Here is a 21,195-nt window from a genome sequence, read left to right on the forward strand (position 1 = left end):
AACCCGGATGTCACAGCTAAAGAAGGGTCGCCTGAGCTTCTTCCTTCCAGCTCTAGATCCCAAACTTTGCCTTGCCCACCTGTGCGCGCGCAGCTTGGTCCATTTCACCCCTCCCCCACGCTTTCCTTCTATGGCGGGCCTCCATCTTAGCTCCTGTCCCGGAAGTTCGCGTAGTGAAGCGAATGGAAGCCAACCCGTGCCTTTGCTGCCAGCACGTAAGATGGAGACGGAGGTGCTGAATGGCGGGCGGCGATTGGCTCGGGCGGGTGGCCAAAAGGCTCCGCCCCTTCACCGAGGGCTCCGCTCGGACCGTGTGAGAGGAAGTGAGGGAGAAGGCGAGCCGGGCCTGGCTTGGCTGGGGGCGCCTGGGGCAGAGGCCCCACCCTGGGGCCAGAAGGGGAGCGGAGCCCCCGGGAGGGAAGGAAAGGGGAGGCGCCCAACGGCCACTTGCAGGTCAGTGAGGGGAAAGGGGCAGGGGATTTGAAAAAGGGGCAGAGGCTCCATGCTTGGGGAGTGAATAGTCCAAGGTGAGAAAAGGGGCTGTCCTGGGAATGGCATGCTGTTCTTCTTTTTTGCGGGGGGGGGGGGAGGGGGTTACTTAAAAAGGGGGAAGAGCCTACTTTAAAGGGAGTGGCCAGCCTTCTAAAAGAGCGGGCGTGTTGCAAAGGCTGGATATATTCCAAGGGCAAAATTTGGGTTCGGGGAAAGTTCACACTACAAACCCCATTGGGTAGTGGGGTTGAAGTAGGGAGCATGTGAGAAGCTTAGGGGTAAGGCTGAATGTGTAGAAGGTTTGGGCTGCCTGAGGTAAAGCAGGGAGGAGAATAGTCAGTAGCAGGTAAACGCGGAAAGGTTTGTATAAATACTCACGGAGAAAAGGAAGTCCTTCTTCACCCAAAGGGTGATTAACCTGTGGAATTCACTGCCACAGGAGGGGGTGGCGGCTACACGCATAGCCAGCTTCAAGAGGGGATTGGATAAAAATATGGAGCAGAGGTTCCATCAGTTCTCTTATGTATATAAGAGGTTCTCTTATGTTCTCACGTTAATAAAACTTAAAAACTCCTATTGAGTTGAGAAACTGTTAAGAAATTTGTTCTGGGAGAGGATGAATTTGCTTTTCAAAAATGAGAGGAGGAAGAGTGGAAGCTGGGCATGGAGTAGGGGTCACTGGGGATGTGTGGAGGGGGAGGTATTTGGGAAGTTCCTACCTTGTGCAGAGGGTTGGACTAGACACTAGATGACCCTGGAGGTCCCTTCCAACTCTATGATCCTAAGATGAGTGGTATTGGGGTGCCCAGTATGGGGAACTTATGTAAATTGGTTTCTTCATTGTATCCCCAAACAGGTTGGGGATAGAGAGAAGAGAGACTTGGTGAGTTTATCAAAGGGAAAGAGGGGAGTGGAACAGGCAGGGTGGCAGGAGGCTGGTATTGGAAAACCAGGGAACCTCACTGGGGACTAATTGGATGATAAGCGAGTGAAAGATATTTTCTGGGAAACAGTGTGGTGTTGGTTTCAGATCTGAGGAGGTAATGAGTAGTTTGAAATTACACTTTTGAGAGTAGGTTTCTAGTGAAGATTTATCAGAAAGGTTGCTAGGGGCTAGACTTTGGGGCAGAATCCTTATTGCTATGTTAGATGCCGGTAACAAACTCTTATGTGCCTGTTAGCCGTGAAGTTTCCACAGTTCTTTTTTTGAACTCTGCAGTTTAAGCTTGTTACTCATTTGCACTTCATGCAACCATGCACCTGGCCTCTAGTTTACTGCATGATTACATATCCTGGTGTTTGTCCTCCTAGGACTTTTAGTTTTGTTGAAGAGACTAATATTCAGGTTAATGGGAAATGCGAAGAATGTTGTCGCTTAAAAACAGGTCAGATCTGTCTGCCTAACTTGTTGCCCACCAGAAGCAAAATCTGGGATTGCAAAAATAGATGTCTTTAAGGTTCACCTATCAAGCCATTTAAAAACATTGGTGGGCTGTATAGGCTGTGAGGAGGAAGACATAAATTGGATAGGCCTGCACAAGTGACTCTGGGGGGAGGGATTTGTGTTGTAATGCTGCAGGACAGCTTGGATGTGGTTCAGGTTTTTCCCCTCAGAATGGCTTGGTTTAATCAGCCTCACCTCCCCCTTGAGATGTGATCAAAACGTCAAATCCCCCTGTACAGGTATAGAATCTGGTTCTCGCCTCTTTTGAGTTTAAACAGTATCTGGCACCTTCTTACTGTTTCCTTTTTCCTCAGTGTGCTGTTGAAGAAACGTATTAAATTTTGTGTTATGCAAGTGCACACTTCTGCTTGTGGATTCCTGTCCTGGGGACATTTTGCAAAGTACTTCACTAATCATCCTTGTGAATCTTTTGATTTGTGATCTGACAATAATCAAGTGTCCTTGATTGTACAATCCTACAAGTTGGTAGCAGAATTGCACTGCCTTTGTTTTTCTTCCAATTTTTCCCACGTGGTAATTATGTTTTGCACCTTTCAGGTTATGACCTTGTTATTCGATGGTACTCAGCTTTTCCCTATTACAGACTGGGGGAATTACAACCTACGCATAGCATTGGATTTATGTTGGAAGTTGGACAAAAACTTTTAAAAGTTAGCAGCTTGGCTCTCCTGATACCTTGTGAACAGCTCAGAGATGAGTTCAGAATTAAAATTAGAAGTGTGGGCTTGTGTTCCAGCTTGTTTAACCTCCTTCTGTCCCTTTTGAGATCTGAGCAAAATGTAGTAAGACCCTTGCTGTGTCCTGCTCTGGATGCAACCCAGCCCTTCATTCTTGGACTTTTCCCTCTCATCCAGAGCACAAAAGGCACAGCTTCATTGGCCAAGGAAGCACGTTCAGCCAGAACTGCAGCTTCTTGTAAACATGAACTTGGTTAATGTGCTAAATGGGGACAAAACATGTCTATCTATCTGCATTTTTGGTCCGTTTATTAATAAACAGAATACTGTATAGTAAATTTTCCTAAACCCGTGCAAACAAAAGTGCAAAATTAAATAACAGAAAATCAACAGAAGCTGTCTGGTATAAACAAGTAAGAGAGAAAGTGGATACAGGCAAACTTTTATTCCTTAGAAGAAGGAATAAAAGCTCAGTAGCACCTTGAAGTCCAGCAAGATTTCCAGGGTATAAGATTTCAAGAGTCAAAGCTTCCTTTTTCAGATGTGATGGGCACTTTGACTCTAGAAATTGTGTTGGTCTTGAAAGTGCTACTGGACTCGAAGCTTGCTGTTCTACTGCAAACCAGCACAGCTTACCCACTTGAAACTTTCATTCCTTAGCATTCTAGAACTTGGCCACCCAGACCAAATGGTACATTAATTAATTCAATTTTACTTCATTTACATTTCTCCCCAATGGGGACTCAAAGCGGCTTATAACCCCTTCCTCTCTTCCATTTTATCCTCACAACAACCCCATAATGCAATTTAAGCTGAAGACCCCAAGGTGTTTCAGATAGTTTTTGTTTGCTTACATGTTTGATGTCTTAGGTGACTAATGACCCAGGATGTGTATAATAGCAGCGGTCAAGCCAGTAAAACTGGTTGTGTGCCTAATTGCTTTTTTGGACTTACTTGCGAGCCCATTAAAAAGCAGTTTTGTGTTACTCTTAGATCTAACAAATTTGTAGCATAAAGATTTTACTACTTCAGGAGCACAAAGCACCTTCTCAGTTGACAGAAGGATACACATAGAACAAAAGAAGAGAAGGCCAAAAAGCCCCAGCGGTCCAGGAGTTGAAACATTACTATGCAGAGATCATATGGAAACAAGGCAAAGTCAATGGAGTCAACAATCCTATCAAATGCAAGATAAGTAGCTTGCGGTGATCCAGGCACTCCCAGTTTCTGGAGCCCCAGTCTGATAGTGTGAAATCTGCAAATGTATTCCAGCTTCACGTTGGAGTTCCTTTTTGAAACTTCTTTGCTGAGGTACAACAGCTTTTACATTTTTCCAGGGAGGCTGTACTGTTGACCCTTGTTGATGTTTGTACATCTGATTTGCATCCCTTATTTCTCTTGTGTACAGTCAGGCGGCTTGGCCTATAGTTAATGGCATCAGGGTTTGTTCATGCAGCCACAACCAGTCTTGCTGGCACATGAGAGCGGATTTTTATTTATTCATTTATGTATATACATTCACTCATCTGATCAATCTGCAAATGGGCAAAATCAACTGCCTGTACACGTGCCTTCACAGTTGTCATCCAGGGCTTATGGAGGTGGTGAGGAAGGCTCCCACTCTCCTGGCCTTCCTCAAACAATGCAAAACTGAATTGTTCAAGAAGACTTTCCTGTGCAGGCAGTGGAATTGCACTGTACTGAACACGAATTTACTGAGTTACTTGGATTAATCATTAGGGACAGTGGTCTGCACTTGCTGTGTTTAGCCTGTGGCAGTTAGGCGCCTGCTGTGCAATTTTTGCATGATTTAACTCCTCGTGTAAATACTAAAGCATCACTTCACTTCTGTTTTTAGATTTCTGATTGGTTCTACAACCCTAATCCTATTGTACTGTTTATTGAATGTCCCCATTCTTTTGATTGTATTCACTCTACATAATCCGCCAACTCCCAGTGAGAAAGGTGAACTTTAAGTAATGTAAATAATTTATAGACCACCTTTTTCACTGGAAGTCAAGGCAGATTACATAATGTAAATTGGTGCAATCGATGGGATGAGGAGATATTTATTTTATTTTTATTTTATTATATTTATATCCAGTCCTCCCCTGTTGGGCTCAGGGCAGCTCACAACAGATTAAGATACATACTATTAAAATGAATTACAATAAAATCATTAAAATTCATTATATACATACATTTACAGTTTCAGTCCTAAAATCCAGGATGGCATCAGTATTATTAATTCATAGTTGACGCTGCATACGGTAGTGTTGTTCAATGCTGTGGTATAGTGGTTGCGTTCCCGTTAGTTGTTAAAAGCTAATTTAAACAGTTCCTTTTTGCAGGCCCTGCAGAATTGTGGCAAATCCCACAGGGCCCTGATATTTTCAAAGAGAGTGTTCCAAAGGGCAGGGGCTGCTACTGAGAAAGCTCTTGTTCTGGTGGTAGCCGGCCGGGTGTCTTTTGGCCCGAGAATCACAATAAGATTTTTACTCAATCCTAGTGTTCTCTGGGCTCATATGGGGAAAGGCAGTCCCAGAGGTAAGCAGGTCCCTGACCGTATCGAATAAACAATTTAATAAGACTGGGGTTGCAGAAATCTTGGAAGAAGGCATTAGTGTTAAACATGACATGTTAAACAGCGCAATAAATGATATTACATAGGTTGAAATATAATGCAGTGATAGCAAGATAAAACCATACAGCAACAGGTAATGCATTTTAGTAGTATAGTCTACAATTCTCTCTCCTGAAGCATCTTCCTAAATCATTCTATCATAATTCAGTCCGATCTCCTTTATAAAAATGCCCTCCTGAACTGTACAGTTTATATTCTTTGTGGAAAGCCAGAACACCACCTCAGGCAGGCCATTTCATACATCGTCAGAGGAAGTGCATGGCTTCATAGCATGGCTACAGTTGCTGGGTCTTACTGCGGCAATGTCATTCAAATAGGAACAGAACAGAACAGAACTGGTTTGTTGCAGAGGTTAGTTCTGGTAGTTCCACAGCAGCAGTCAGAACATAGCAATGAACTGGGGAGAGGTTATTGGGGGCCAGCCCCCCTCCATAATCTTTGGACTTCTTTCAGTCTCTCCCATTTCCCAAGAAATCTCTAGCAATTTCTCATACTCTTGTTAATGTCTTCATTTTCTTCCCCACAGACACCATTTTGAACTTTTAGTCTTCTTCCGGGGCTGGATAAGTGATTGCTGGTCTCTGTTTAATCATTCTTAGCTGTGCCTGAGGTGTCATCGAGAGCTGCTCTCAGTCAGAATAGATAACTTAAAAAGACAAAAGTGCCTCAGAGTGGACTGATAACCTGACTCTGTAAGGAAGCATCATGCATTATCGTGTTGTGTGTGGGAAGGTCCCAGGTTCAGTTTCGGGTAACAGGGCTGAAAGGACTCTTCTCTGCCTGAGGCCTTGAAGAACAGCTACCAGTCAGAATAAACAGTAATGAGCCAGGTGGGCCAGTAGGCTGACTCAGGATAAAGCAGCTTCAAGTATGGCACTTTGAGGAGAAGTGGAACATGCAGTGGAGCGAGTAGCTGGGAGTGGTGATGGCCATGTGAGATGCAGGGGGATCAAGGAACATGGCTCGAGGAATTTGCCCATCCTCCAAAAGCTGCGTCTGCTAAACTGGTGTGCGTGTGTGTGCGCGCGCGGGTGAGGCTTACCTTGCCGAAATAGCATTGTGAATTCTGAGATGTGGCATTGAATGGGAAGGACTATCTTCCCCTGTGCACGTTTAAGGTAACGCAGCAGTCTGAATAGCCCATACTGGCCTGGCTTATCTGAGCTTGGAAGCTAAGCAGAGTTGACTATGGTTAGTGCTTGAATGGGAGACCACCAAGGAAGACTTGGAGTTGACATGCAGAGTCAAGGCAATGGCAAACTGCTCTAAATATCTCTTGGTTGTGACTTGACAGCACTTAATTATTAATAATTATATGATAACTTGAAGAAGCTCCTGCTTTGTTGGAAGGTGGGTTGCAGCCGGAGATGAGGACCTGTCTCTGATGGTCCTCTGCTTATAGAGCTTTCTCTCCACATACGTTCATTCACCTGGTGCCTTGTTTGTTGGCTTCTGGAATTCCAAGTGAAGATGACCTGAGCTTTCTGACTTGCTCTTGTGGTGCTGTGGGGGGATGGAATTGTATGCAGTTTCTTTTTTTACTTTGCTTTTCCTTGAGATTTTTGTAGAGTTGTAACAGCCAATGGCTAATTACAATAAATGGAGAGTTGCTTTTTAAATTTAAGAATTAGCAATGTTGCTGATTTTTATATTGATATTACATTCTCTGTTAGGTGCCTTGGAAGTTCTGTGAACTGAAAAGGTCGTGAAATACAGATATTTGGAATAAATGTCAGCATGTGTACATTCATGAGAATTTTGTCACTGAAAGCACAAGGGGTTGAGTCCGGAATGGCAGAATGGAAGTTTCCTGCTCTACCCCACACTTCAGCTTGCTGATTTCCATGCAGTGCTGCCTAGGAGGGGGAGAATATAGGGGTCACTGAGGTACTGCCCTGAAGGAGGTTTGCAGCAGGAAGGAGAAATTGATGGAAACTGCCAGTTTAGTCTGGATCTAGCCCAAAATTTCAGCCCACAGGACTGTGCAATAAAACCTTGAATCCAGTAAGGGGGGGGGGTTGCTGATATTTAGAAGCTAAAGAATCTGGTGGGGTGAGATTCTAGGAATTAAGATAATAGGTGGAGAAATCACAGTAAAGGTAGTTCAGCAGTGGAACCAGCTGCCTAGGGAGGTGGTGAGTTCCCCCTCACTGGCATCTTCAAGCAGCAGCTAGGCAAGCACTTGTCAGGGATGCCTATTCCCTTTTGAACCTACCCAACCACTACAATCATCTACCAACTCCCTGTTTCAGATTCCTCCACCTGCAGAGAATAGGTGGCTGGATACCCAGGAAGAGGGCCTTCTTGGTTGTGGCACCAAAACTCTAGTACTCTCTCCTCAAGGACATTATTTTGTCCCATTCTGTTGCTTATCTCCTGCCAGCAGATGAAGACTATTTTTGTGGGGGGGGGGGGTTTGACATTCCTACTTCCTTACCAGTGTTTTAATTGTCTTTATGTCTTTGTATGTATTTTAGCTCTGTTGTTAATTTTTTAGATGATGGAGAGGTTGGTTGTTTTTAATAGTTTTAAATTTTGGTTTTATGATGTATGTTTGAATCTTTTAGCCACTGTGGTGGCCCTTGTGAAGGCAGAAAGGTGAAAGACGAATTTTGTAACCTTTTTTTAAAAAACAAAATCCCTGACTGTTTTCATGCTTTGCAGAAAGTTTGGGATTCTGAAGAAAAGGAGAGACTGAAGACTTTACAGTCACTTGGTGCTCAGGATGAACGATACAACGATCCCTCGGCTGCTTGCAAATTCTTTTGTGCTAGATGAATACTGAAAGGTACCCTTCATCCTTTGCCGAATTCTTTCTTTGTCCAGAGTTTTTGATTGCTTGATGCTGCTCCATTTCCAGCATCATGCCAGCCCACAGTTTGTGCTACCTAAATATTGAGTGAGCTTCAAAACGTACCCCAGATACATGACCCGGAACTGCTCGTCTGCACCCTTTCTCCATTTGCTTAGTGCGCCAGACTTCTGGAAGCAGAACAAGGGCTTGTCTTGTTTTGCCAATTTGATCATCATTCTGCATGGTCTGTTTCAGCCCTGTTTTGGTGCCCTGTGTGAACAGAGACAGTGTGATCCCTTCCTGGAAATTCAGAAACCTGTGGAATTTCTATCAGGAGAATCCCTATTGGTATTGGCATTTAATTTATAGCAAGATTCAAGAGAACAAGAATTTGGAATTAGACTAAATTGACATTTGTCACCTATTCCCCCTGTTCCTGCTGCAGAAGCCCCACCCCACCCCGATATCATTCCTTATGGTCTTCTGTCCCCTAAGAGCAGCATTTCATGGAGATCAATGGGAGCAGGGAAGCAGGAGAGTTTTCTTCTGCCAACTGGAAAAATTCAGTCTGGCTTCAATCCATCATTCCTTAGTTATGGTTTACTTTTAAGCATAGAATTAATACCGTCTGTGTGTAGGATAAGAAACCTAAGGTAAAGAAAGCCAAGGCAATTCAGTGATTCAGAAGAACACAGATTCAGGTGGGTAGTTATGTTGGTCTGAAGCAGCAGAACGAAGTTTGAGTCCAACAGTTTTATTCAAGGTATTAGCTTTCATGTGAAGAAGTGTGCTTGCACACCAAAGCGTAAACCTTGGATAAAACTTCGTTGGTCTTAAAGGTGCCACTGGACTCAAACTTTGCAGAAGCAAAAACAGACAAGCATGTTTAGGTTGCAGTTTGGAAACCCAAGCTGTGGCCTGAAAGATTTAAGACTTTACTAAAAGATTGAATTCAGCAGGCATTTAATACAAGTAGGTCTGAACCAGGAACTCACTTGCTTCTGCCTTGTTTCTAGGGGGCCTCAGCCATGGAGGACAAGCGTAACATACAGATCATCGAGTGGGAGCACCTGGACAAGAAGAAGTTCTACGTCTTCGGCGTCTGCATGACCATGATGATGCGCGTCAGCGTGTACCCCTTCACGCTCATCCGGACACGGCTGCAGGTCCAGAAGGGGAAGAGCCTTTACAACGGGACCTTTGATGCCTTTGTCAAGATCCTGCGGACAGAAGGAGCAACAGGGCTCTATCGGGGCTTCTTGGTCAACACCTTCACCCTGATCTCAGGCCAGTGCTACGTGACAACATACGAGCTGACCCGCAAATATGTTTCCAGGTACAACAACAACAACACCGTCAAGTCAGTGGTGGCTGGTGGCTCAGCTTCCCTGGTGGCCCAGAGCATCACGGTGCCCATAGACGTTGTCTCCCAGCACCTGATGATGCAGAGGAAAGGTGAGACCATGGGCCGGTTCAAGGTGCAGGCCTACGAAGGCAAGCGCTTCCCAGTTTTTGGGCAGACTCGGGACATCATTTCTCAGATCTTCAAGGCTGATGGGCTGAAGGGTTTCTACAGGGGCTATGTGGCCTCCCTCCTCACCTACATTCCCAACAGCGCCGCCTGGTGGCCCTTCTACCACTTTTATGCAGGTAAGTGAAATCAGAATGCCGAAAACTCTGATGGACCAAGGGTCTGATTCAGTATAAGGCAGCTTCATATGTTCATATGTCCCAGTCCCCTGGGGAAGGAAGCGAAGAGCCAGTGCTTCCTTAGCCAGTTCTCTGGATCACACGGGAGAGATACAAAGAAAGCACCTTTAAGACCATCAAGTACTAATGCTTTCAGCATGTTTTATTTTAAGTTTTTTTTTAAAAAAATCTTTAATTGTAGTTTGTGTCCTTTATAAAGTTCATATCTTTGCTATCTGGCATTGCATTGTATGACACATGGCCAGGCCCGACAAGGTCTCATTTATGTCAGATTCGTCCCTCATAACAAATGAGCCTGACACCACTGCATAGAGCCTTAAACAGCCTAGGTTGGGAATGTCTAAGGGAGCACCTCCTTCCTTAAATTTACTATGTACCAATGGAGCCCTGCTTCAGGTTCCAGCTGATGTGGACTCCAGACTGGTCTTTGTAAGGAGCAGGGTGGTTTGGCATGGTGCTTTCTCTTGCAGATCAGCTTCCCCCTCCCCCTCCCCCACTTTGCTCTCACAGTGTCCAAGAAGCAGGTCAAGACAATGCAGTTCCTTTTATTATAGACTTGTTTCCCACGGCTTTGGTTCAAGTATTGCTTTTTGAGTTGTGTGTGTGGCTTTTTACCATCTTTTATATTTTGCTTTTGGAATGGTGGCTCAGAACCCCTTCGGGCACCTTGTAAAAGCCTTTCCTGTTTTCCTCATGTTTTTCTTCTGGTCCTTTCTGTGGGTGCCTTCAACACACTAAATAATGCGCTTTGCAACAGAGTTTTTACTATAACGGCAAAATCCACTTGCAAGCAGTCACTGTGTGAGAGCACCCACTGTCAGATCGTTGCTATTTAATTCTCAGCTAACAGCTTACTGTGGTTCAAACCTTGTGTTAGGTCTATAGAGACTATATTTTTCTCCCTCCCTTTCTCTAAGGAGCTGGTGGGTTTTCCCCTCCTCCTGTTTATCCTCAGAACAGCCTTGTGAGGATTCGGTTAGGTTGAAAGAGAGTGACTGGCCCAGGGTTATGACTGAGTAGAGAGTTGAAGTCAGGCCACCCCAGTCTTGTTTGGACCACTGCGCCACACTGGTTAGTATGCATGCATGTGTGCACTGAACAGATGTGCTAGCCAAGGAGAGTTAATGTCACAATGCATTTAGTAGTCATAAGAGCATAAAGGAAGCCATGTTGGATCAAGCCAGTGGCCCATCCAGTCCAATACTCTGTGTCACACAGTGGCTTATTGCTGACCTTGCTATAGCCAGGGCTAGCCCAGGGGTCTTCAGTGCTCTAGACAGCCCACAGTTCTTCTCCCCACCTCACACACTGCCATGAGCCGGGTATGTGCAGAGCCATGGTCACCATCACTATCTGGGTTAGCTCTGTCCTCTTCTCCCTTCCTCCCTTCTTTCGAGCTACTGGTGGAATATAGGCAGGGCCAACATGTCTTGGCCTCCAGGGCTGCCAGAGATCATGCAGTGTACCTGGGTGGTGGAGCCTGGGGCTGCCACTTGCTGCAACTGATCTAGGACATTTGGTGCCCTGTATCACTTAGGTCTGCCTAATGGATGGGCTGGCTCTAGCTATAACTGATGAACTGGTTGGGGGTTTTTTTGCGGGGTGGGAGGAGACTGGGAAATGAAAAAGCCCCATGGCACAGTGTTAAAGCTGCAGTACTGCAGTCCTAAGCTCTGCTCCCAACCTGAGTTCGATCCCCTGTGGAAGCCGGGTTGAGGTTGACTCAGCCTTCCATCCTTCCGAAGTTGGTAAAATGAGTACTTGCTGGGAGGAAAGTGTAGATAACTGGGGAAGGCAATGGTAAACCACCCCGTAAAAAAAGTCTGCTGTGAAAACGTTGTGAAAGCAACGTCACCCCAGAGTCGGAAACGACTGGTGCTTGCACAGGGGACCTTTCCTTTTCCTGAGAAATGAATCTCTACAGCCAAAGTACAAATAGCCATGTTAGTGTATTAGGAAGATTCCATGCAAGGGCAGTTTAAATGCCTTTTACAAACTCCCCCCCCCAACAGATCACAAGATGATTTAGCAGCACACTATTTAGACAAGAATGACAACTTAACATAGCACTAAATTGTCATTTGTCCTGCTCATACCGCAGAATGGTGAAATAGTACCCTCTGGTGGCTGGCTGTATTATTCCATGATGTCGTCCGAGACCTGTTTCTGTACAGAGATAGTCAGAGCCATGCAGAATCAACTGTCGAGTTGTGTGCAAGCTGTTGAGTTTTCCAGAACATTTTTCCAGGCAGGATGCTAAACAGGAAAAGAACATAAAGGAAGGGACTGAGAAAGTTTGTGCTGGGCACTGGAGAAGCCCTGGTCCATTTTTTCAGGTATCCAAATGTGGATGAGGCTATTGACAGAGGGGATGGTTATATGGGGTCACACTAAGGTGTGGTGGGACTATGGCTGAGAACTGCTGATAGATGTCTATTCCCCAAGATGCTAATATCCCCTTACCAAATTAAATCAAGATCTATTTTAGCTGCCGGAGGCTTCTGCAGAGCTCCCAAGCAGGGTGTGAAGATAACAGCCCTTCCCTGCTCTTTATCCCCAGCATCTAGCACTTCATGCTAGTATCCATAACTTGGCACTCTCTCCTATTCCCAGAACAGCTTTCTAGCCTCACGCCCACAGACTGCCCGCACCTGCTCCTCCAAGCCATCTCTGGGCCATTGGCAGCTGCCACAGCTTCCACCCTCACCAACCCCATGGACGTCATCCGAACTCGCGTGCAGGTAAGAGTTGCTGCAGCCTGATGGCTCCTCTGCCTGAGGCCTTGTCACGGACAAAAGGCCTATAGTGTCGTTATTTTACATTTGCACATAATTCTTGACTTGTACCTTTTCCAGAGATGTGGGCGATGTCAAAGTCTCTCCTTCAGATCATCACACTGATTTCCCATCTCTTTCTGCGCCCTTTTCTTTACAGTTCATGTTCTTCATAGCCTGGTTCTGTTTTTTGGTAGAGAGGTCTCTCCTCTCAATAAAAGTGCTTGCTTTGTATGCTGGTCTCAGAGATTCAGGCTCTGGTTAAAAAGATCTCAGCAGGGCTTGGAATGATCTAAACTGAAAGTTGCTTCATGCGTTATGAGGAAAGGAGCCACAGTTTAGTGGTTGTCCCACACTGCCCTAGTCTATACTTAAATGGTAATCACTTTAGGGCAGGGTAATAGATGCTGGTATGTGGTTTAAGTGACTTTCAGGGGCCATATACAATGCTCACTGTGAAAAGTCATAGTGCTTTCATGTGAAGAGTCATCACATTACAGGACCTTAATGCTACATGCCTTCTGAATGCTTATGTGCCTGCTGGAGGAAGTCCTTGATTCCATTCATGTCCTTAGCTCAAATACTCAGGAGTGGCCAGGCTGGGGACAAACCAGTTGAAGCTGTCTAGTGGGCTAATTAGATCAACAGGATGGTTCAAGTGGCAGCTTTGGACAATACATACCATCATTCTGTTCCCTTATTCTGATATATTTCTGTGCATAATTTTCACTCCTTTTTTACCACCATCAATCCAGAAAGTCTTCCTGTCCCCTTAAATAGTTCTGCCCCACCTTTTAGCTGCTGCTTTTGTCTACTGCTCAGTTCTAGAACAACTCTGTCTCTCTTTTCAAACCAGGTGATTCTCTGATGTTAAGTTCTGCACATAATGTGCCATTGAATCAGATCTGCGCTGTTCTAATGATTTAATTTGTGCTATTCTGAACCAGTAGTCAAAAGATCAGGACACAAACATCTTACAATACCTTTTTTTTTTCTTCCTATGCATCTGTCACCCTCCAAGGGCCTTGGTCCTTTCCCTTGGGGCTTCTTTCTGGCCTCATCAACGAAACCTGGTTGTGGGTGTTGAGCAGTGAGTCAAGTTCTGCCTATATAGATTGCACTTTTCTGCCTGGAAAGATCCAGAGAACGTTAATACAGATTTCATTAAAGGGTTGTTGTCGTTGACTATGATTCTTCCCCAGAACAAGGAAGAGAAGTCTGGCATTAAACCAGCAGAATGCTCCGATGTGTAGCATTGGCACACTGTGTGCCCAAATATGGGTGCACCTTGACTGCAGCCTTACCCACTCCAAAATTCATCCACTGCTTTTGGACAGTTGTACCTTTTTCTTTCATATCTCCCTCTCCCCTTATTCCAAATGCCAACTTTAAGCTCGCCAGTTGTGTGTAGTCTCAGTCTTAACCCTTCACTGTTCCCAACTGCAACATATCCTAAGGATATGCTTTCTGGGTTGGTAAAACAGTACCTGAGCAGTATCTGTGGAGTGTGCGTGGGGTCTCACAGGGCTGAATTCCCCTTTAGCAACAGTGTGGACCTGCCTCTCCAGCAACAAAACATTCCCAGCACATACAAGCTAGTCCATCAAGAAGGTGCAGTCTAGCCTAACATCTTTCCTTACAGTCTGTTTTTTTGTTAATGAAGTAGCTTTCTTTAGTGCAGTTCCACCCCCACCCTCCCAGTCTCAAGAGGTGCAGCTCCCATATAGGTCTGCCACCTCCATACTGAGGCCTGTGTTTGCTTGCATTCATCCCTCTGTCTTCTCTTTCCAATGTTGTCCCACACTGATCTTAATCAATGATCACCTTGGGTTGATGGATGCTGTTCTTTTATTTTAAATGGCTATCAAGCTTTACGTCCAAAGACAACTGTATCAAACCAATGGACAAAAAAAATACATATATTACAAACATTTTTACCAAGTCAACATATGTACGAAGCACAAACCACATTACAAGAATTCAGTGCAATGAACCATCAGTACCAGTAGTCCACAGAAGCCCAACTCTTACAGTCCTGGTGGAACTAAAGTAAAATTTCACCCAGCAGTCCATATATAACTTTTGTAAAGTTCATACCCAGTAGAAGTTGGTTCAAAGAAGAACTCTTTTGCTCAAGAAAGGTGTGCAGTCAGCAACGCGTTCACTAGCTGATGATAAATCGCATTTCACTGTACTAGCTTTATCCAGAGCCAACAATTTTCTATGGTGTCCTGAGACCCCCGCACTTTCTCTAGTATAAGTGCACAGTGAAACACAATCTATCATCAGGTAGTGAACGCATTGCCAATTGCACACCTTCTTGAGAAGAATTCTTTGAACTGACTTCTACTGGATATGAACCTTACCAAGGTTATATATGAACTGTCCTTTGCAGTAAAAAAGGCCAACGCCATGCTGGGAATTATTAGGAAGGGAATTGAAAACAAATCAGCCAGTATCATAATGCCCCTGTATAAATCGATGGTGAGGTGTCATTTGGAGTACTGTGTGCAGTTCTGGTCGCCGCACCTCAAAAAGGATATTATAGCATTGGAGAAAGTCCAGAAAAGGGCAACTAGAATGATTAAAGGGCTGGAGCACTTTCCCTATGAAGAAAGGTTGAAACGCTTGGGGCTCTTTAGCTTGGAGAAACGTCGACTGCGGGGTGACATGATAGAGGTTTACAAGATAATGCATGGGATGGAGAAAGTAGAGAAAGAGGTACTTTTCTCCCTTGCTCACAATACAAGAACTCGTGGGCATTCGATGAAATTGCTGAGCAGACAGGTTAAAACGGATAAAAGGAAGTACTTCTTCACCCAAAGGGTGATTAACATGTGGAATTCACTGCCACAGGAGGTGGTGGCGGCCACAAGCAAAGCCACCTTCAAGAGGGGTTTAGATAAAAATATGGAGCATAGGTCCATCTGTGGCTATTAGCCACAGTGTGTGTGTGTGTATATATATAAAAATTTTTGCCACTGTGTGACACAGAGTGTTGGACTGGATGGGCCGTTGGCCTGATCCAACATGGCTTCTCTTACGTTCTTATGTTCTTATGTCGAATGAAATTTTACTTTAGTTCCATCTGAACTGTTACAGTTGGGCTTCTGAGGACAATTGGTACTGATGGTTCATTGTATTGAATTCTTGGAATGTGGTTTGTGCTTTGTACAGATGTTGACTTGGTGGAAATGTTTGTAATATAATAATATATGGGGTTTTTGTCCATTGGTTTGATACAGTTGTTTTTGATCTCTGCCTCCTCTCTCAGAGGCAGGGCCAGGGTCCCTCTGACCACAACTTCTGAAGGCCATTGAGTGCTTTATCAGTCAGAATCTTGAGTGAGCTTCACATACAGTTGCTTTTGGCTGTTCAGTTCTGGAAAGAAATGTAGCCTTAAAACTGGGTAAAATAAGCATCCAGGCATATCTTTGTAGAACTGATTCTGGCCTTGGAACATGGCATAGTTGGTTGCATTGTAAAATGAATGTGCATGGACATATTGATTGCAGAGTGTCTACAGCTCTGCTGAAACTACCCATAATTTGTTTGTCCCTTCATGCTGCTTTGAACTGAACTTCTGACTGTGTGGTTTTCTTTCTTCCCAAGGTGGAAGGCAAAAACTCCATCATTCTCACTTTCAAGCAGCTGATAGCGGAGGAAGGGCCCTGGGGCCTTATGAAAGGCCTCTCAGCCCGCATCATATCAGCTACCCCATCCACCATCGTCATCGTGGTGGGGTATGAGACACTGAAGAAACTGAGCCTCCGTCCAGAGCTGGTGGACTCCAGACATTGGTAGCAGAACTGGACCTTCCCCCTCCCTCAGAATCTCTTGGACCATTGTCAAGGTTGGCAGTTCACCAAAAATAAGAGTCTGGTGGCTGGGACTGTGGAGCATTTGGCACAAGTGGTTGTATCAAGCATCCTTTTCCCTTACTCCAGTGTTGCTCCACTGCGCCCCTCTGGGATGGTCCCAGGCATTCTACAAAAAGAACCTACTGCAAAACTCTCGGACAGCTAACCCGTGTGCAAGTGAAACACAATGCTCCTCCTGGTGATCCGTTCCTGAAATTAAAGGCCCACAGCTGAAGCAGAGCACTAGTGTCGTCTTAGAATGGATTTTGATCCTTTTGCCAAATGTCCACCACTGGGAGAATTAACCTTTCTTTCTAGAGCCCCAGCTGGGGAGTCTGCCGATCGCAACAGTGTCTGCCGGTAGACAGAAAATATTTAATTGATAAAGGTCCCATCCCCCCCCCACCCGCCTGTCTTCTAATATCTGAAGTTTTGAGATCGTGGGGAAAAAGCACCAAGTGTTATTTTTTTAAGATGCTGCTTTGATATCTGGACAAGATTTGTACATAATAATTTTTCTCCTTTTGTATATTCTTGAAAACTTTCTTGCCAACCTTCCATTATTGAAGCAGTTGCTCTTTTTTTGTGTGTGTGTCAAAGGTGATTTTAAAGGAAGTTCCCTTTTTAATCCATGGTAGCTGTGATGCTAAATCGTTTTGTGCGCATATACCTTCTCAGAGGAGGTTCTCTCTAGAGAAAGTGCTCCAGTTGTTCTGTGGCCTTTGCAATGGGAGTGTAAAGAAAGGGAGGGGGGGAGACAGACATTCTAAAACATTTCCCCCTCTATTTTTTTTCCAAAGCACGAAGACTTCTGATGATTCTCTCCTCTTGGTGGGCATCATCTGAAAGGCAGAGTGTAGTTTTGCTGAAACGATTTGTAAAGTACTGTGTTTTTAATGTTCCTTATATAAGGTATGTCTGCCTTGATTATCGAATGAGTGTTTTGTTTAACATATAGAAATGTGGGGGGGAGGGGAAGCAAATACTCTCTCCTCCCTTGGTGGTTGATGGGCCCCTTGGCACCCTGGCCTGTTTAGCCTTTGCCACTCTTCTCTGGTTTGGAAGAGGTCAGGCTGAGTTCCCATTTCCTAGCAAACAGCCATCGGGATTGGTGAGATCAGGTGGTTTTGATCCTGTCCTCTCCCATCTGAATACTGTCACCGCCTCTGGTGTTCTTTGAACCCAAATCCCTCTTTGTCTGCAGTAGATCATTTTGCTTCTCCCACCACCACCAGCCTCATCTATTCATGTAGTTATCCTTACAAGATACGTGGGGGTGGGGAATGTAGGTCGTCACGTGATGGAAGTACATTTACTCACTTTTATTGTGCGATATGGGGCGGGTGTCTTTGAAAGCAACGCCTGATCGGTGATACTCTCTGCACTTTGGTGGTTCTTACTGCTGTAAGGATAAACAGATTAACTTACGTTGGTTTACATGAGTGCCATAATTGAGAAGTAAGCAAAGGGATTCCGTGCCTAGCAATCAAGTTCTTGAACGTGGTTTTCTAAGTAGGCCCTGTACAGCATGTAAAAAAAAAGAATTTGATTCCAGTGTGCAGTGGGTCCCAGGTGAAATCTCGCAATGTGCTCCCACCTCTTGCCGAGGACTCTCCTTTTGTCTTCTGTCCACAACCTCTCTGTGTTGGCACACAAAGAGGGAGAGCAGCATCCGTGTGTATACTCCCTCCCCTTGATCAGGAAGGCTGCTTTCTGACCTTGCCTCACAGGGAAGGAGCATACGTGCAGACACTGCCTCTGCACACATGTTCCATGCTGATGAGCTGACAGCCTCACAGCGGTAGATATGCTTCTTGTCAATGCATCAATGGGTGGTATATGTCTTTCCTTCTCCCCTATTTCATTGCTAGCTGAATCAGAAAGCCCCTTGAGGTTGGGGGGAGGTTGTACCAGCAGAAAACCAGGGGTAGAACTAGACAGATGCCTTTGTTCCTGTACCAATTCCAAACGGTGGACTCATCTGCATGACTTCCACACCATCCAAAGTTTCTGTGCCCAGTTATGTATCCTGCATGGCAGGCCTTTTTCTCTTTTGAGGTGGCGAGCCTTGTCTGTAAGGTCGTAGTATAGATTGCGGTTGGAGGGTTCGTAAGATGAATCTCTTCTGTATCCAGAAAGCTTCCCTATGCAGAGTGTGTATGGCAGCGGAGAGGGCCATGCTTCCTCCTCCAACTTTGGTAGCTCTCTACATGGAGGGAAGTGTCTTTGTATAGAGGGGGGATTCAGGTCATTTGTGCTCCCCCCTGCACTTGAAGTGAGGCTTCTGTGGCACAGGCTTAGCCCCTTAGATTTAACGGTAGATACATGGGGAGTTTACATCTGTCACCTCACCCCATATGTTGTAGGGTTGCTCTAGATTTGGCAGGTACGTGTTGAGCAGGATCAGCCCTGTGTTTGAGGAGCCTTTTTGCACCTGAAATCAATCCAGAATATCCCAACACACAGCTTAAATTTGATTTGTCTGATGTCTTGCTTTGCCTTGTTTCTTTTTTTTTGCTAAATGGAGCAGTTAAACTACTTGCTTCTGTCAGAAGCACACACTTCCAGGGCTGAACCACTTTTCCTGCAGCATTGTTCAATGCCATAGTCTTATTTTTATTTTGTGTAGGCCTGGGATTCCCCCCTTCCGCTTGTTTTACGGAGGCTTTCAATGGAGAAAACCTGGATGGCGACTTGTGTTGATAGCTTTTGTTTTCACAGTAATGGGGCAAATAAACTTTGAACACTGTAGTCCTAAAATGAGTTAACACTCTTCTAAGTACGTTGAAACCACCAGTAAGAGTGGAGAGGTGTAACTCTGCTTACGAAGACATTGTAAAAGCACTTAAAGGTTTGTGCCTGCCCCCCTGGAAAGCTGTAGTGAAAGCACTGCAAAGGTTTATTATTTCTGTCCATTCATAGGATACACCAGTTCTTGTGAAAACCCTTGTAGCTGTTCCAATCGGCAAAATGTATAGGGTAGTTAATCCCCCATGCAGTGCAGTGATGAGTAATTCATACCTGTGGTGTCTTGGTCCTCCCTTTCTCTTATGCCATCTTCAGCCCCATGGACAACCCCCCCCCCTCCTAAAACGATCACTGAAATACGGGGCTGAAATTTCATTCCATTCTTCCTCTAACCCTACTTGACAAGTAAACAGCGACATGTTCTGAATTAACTTTTTTTTTTTGCTTCCAAGCGCTTATACACAGATAATTCTCAAGGAGCTCCATCAGACTGATCTAAAGAAACTATTGTGACTTGATTTACCTTAAAAGTGTTCCAAGCCATGAGGTTTAAAGGTTGAGCGAGTAGGGTCAGGTCACCCTTCAAGATGCACACAAACAGAGAACTTTTTTCCCATCCAGGTCTGTTGATTAAACGAGAGTGAATTCCACACCATCTATGCTACTCTGTGCCTGCTGTTTCGATAACGGAGTTTGAATGTATTTGTGTACATTGGGGGAGGGAAAAAGAAGTTTCAATTTTGCACTGTAAGGCGTCTTTGAAGTGTAATTAAAGTTTTTATTGTTTATTTACTTGACCCTTTTCCTGATTGGTTTTCTTTGGCACTGATTTCAAGTTTTAAGTGTATGTTTCTTTAAATGTTAAGTTTTAGAAGAATAAGGGGGGGTGAAAGAATGAGTGATTGAGGTGATTGGTTGGTGACTGAGTGTATGGGTGAAGCTTAGAAGTGGGTGTGTGGAGAAGAGAAGGCAGAAGCCAGTCTGTTAGCAGTGAACAGTCAGTTGTGGTCAGCCAGCAGTCTTCAAAGTCTGAGAAGCAGTCTTCTGATTAGAATCCCATATAGTGCTGTGAAAAGCATTAGGATTCTATAAAAGAAAAGTAGAAATACTTAGGAGGGCATATTAGTGGTGAGAGAGTCAAAACTTAATATTGTCAAGAGTATTTAAGGGTGTGAGACAGAAGCTGACAGAATCCTTAGAAGAGGAAGAGTAAACTGAGCTAAATAGAATAAAGATGGACAAATTATATTCTGAAGAGAAGGGAGGATTTGAGAGTGAGGAGCATCCAGAGGCCCCAGCCTCGTGGATTTTACGGGCCCCCTCCCCAAGCCTTGGCTGGGGCCTCCATGTGCTGCCTTGTTTTCCACCCTCATGAGCCTGAATGATAAATTCTTGGGTGGGTGGGAGGAGAGGCCCCTAGATTGCATAGGCTGCAAGGGCAGCTAGAATCCTTTCCAGGAAGGGAGGGAGGAGGGCAGCCAGCCTGTACAAGCCATGTGCGTTACCTGCTGCTCCCGATTGGGGAAGGGCACAGGAAAGCAGGGAAATGAGGAGGGAGCGCAGAGATACAAATCAGCCTTGTTTTGAACTTCAGAATTGGAATTTTATCACTGCAGGCTGAGCTCCAGGAAAGATAGAAGGGGAATTGGAGCTTACATGCAATTCAAAACACACCGGAGGGGGGAGAGAGAGGAGTGGCCCCCAACCTCTCCAGCTTCTTGCTCTCTCACCCCTGTGGCCACCCCCCCTACAGCCCCCTGTGGCCGCCTCCGCCTGTGATTCTGTGAATGAGTGTGACACCTCAGTCAGAAATTGTTATATACTGTTTTATTCACTGAAGAGTTAAGCTACAAAACAGCTTGAAACCAATACACTTGTTCAAATAAAGTTTTGTTTCATTTATTATTGACCTGGAGTCCTAGGCTATTAAAATATAAGACATCCTCAGGACTGCATAGATCAACAAAGGAGCCTTAGAGCTTGGGCACAGTATTGAGGGAAAGGTTAATAAGATTGGAATTAAATTCCTGG

At 44.9% G+C, this 21,195-nt stretch overlaps 1 protein-coding gene across 3 annotated transcripts; it reads left to right on the plus strand.

Annotated features, from left to right (window-relative positions):
* The first annotated feature begins 265 nt into the window (after nucleotides 1-265).
* Nucleotides 266-19,961, plus strand: SLC25A44 (solute carrier family 25 member 44). Of its 3 annotated transcripts, none has more exons than XR_009556185.1 (5): nucleotides 266-453; nucleotides 7,943-8,066; nucleotides 9,089-9,722; nucleotides 12,401-12,523; nucleotides 16,169-16,188. XR_009556185.1 is itself a non-coding variant. In XM_060253882.1 (5 exons), exons 3-5 carry the CDS (start codon nucleotides 9,101-9,103, stop codon nucleotides 16,358-16,360), a joined length of 942 nt encoding a protein of 313 aa, XP_060109865.1. In that variant the 5' UTR covers nucleotides 266-453; nucleotides 7,943-8,066; nucleotides 9,089-9,100; the 3' UTR covers nucleotides 16,361-19,961. The 3 variants fall into 3 exon arrangements, 2 of the variants coding, with proteins under 2 accessions (XP_060109865.1, XP_060109873.1); XM_060253882.1 differs by having other exon boundaries at nucleotides 12,396-12,523; nucleotides 16,169-19,961; XM_060253890.1 differs by lacking the exon at nucleotides 7,943-8,066 and having other exon boundaries at nucleotides 321-453; nucleotides 12,396-12,523; nucleotides 16,169-19,961.
* Nucleotides 19,962-21,195: the final 1,234 nt, after the last annotated feature.

This window comes from Heteronotia binoei, chromosome 1, assembly GCF_032191835.1.
Source record: "Heteronotia binoei isolate CCM8104 ecotype False Entrance Well chromosome 1, APGP_CSIRO_Hbin_v1, whole genome shotgun sequence".
NCBI classification, from domain to species: domain Eukaryota; kingdom Metazoa; phylum Chordata; class Lepidosauria; order Squamata; family Gekkonidae; genus Heteronotia; species Heteronotia binoei.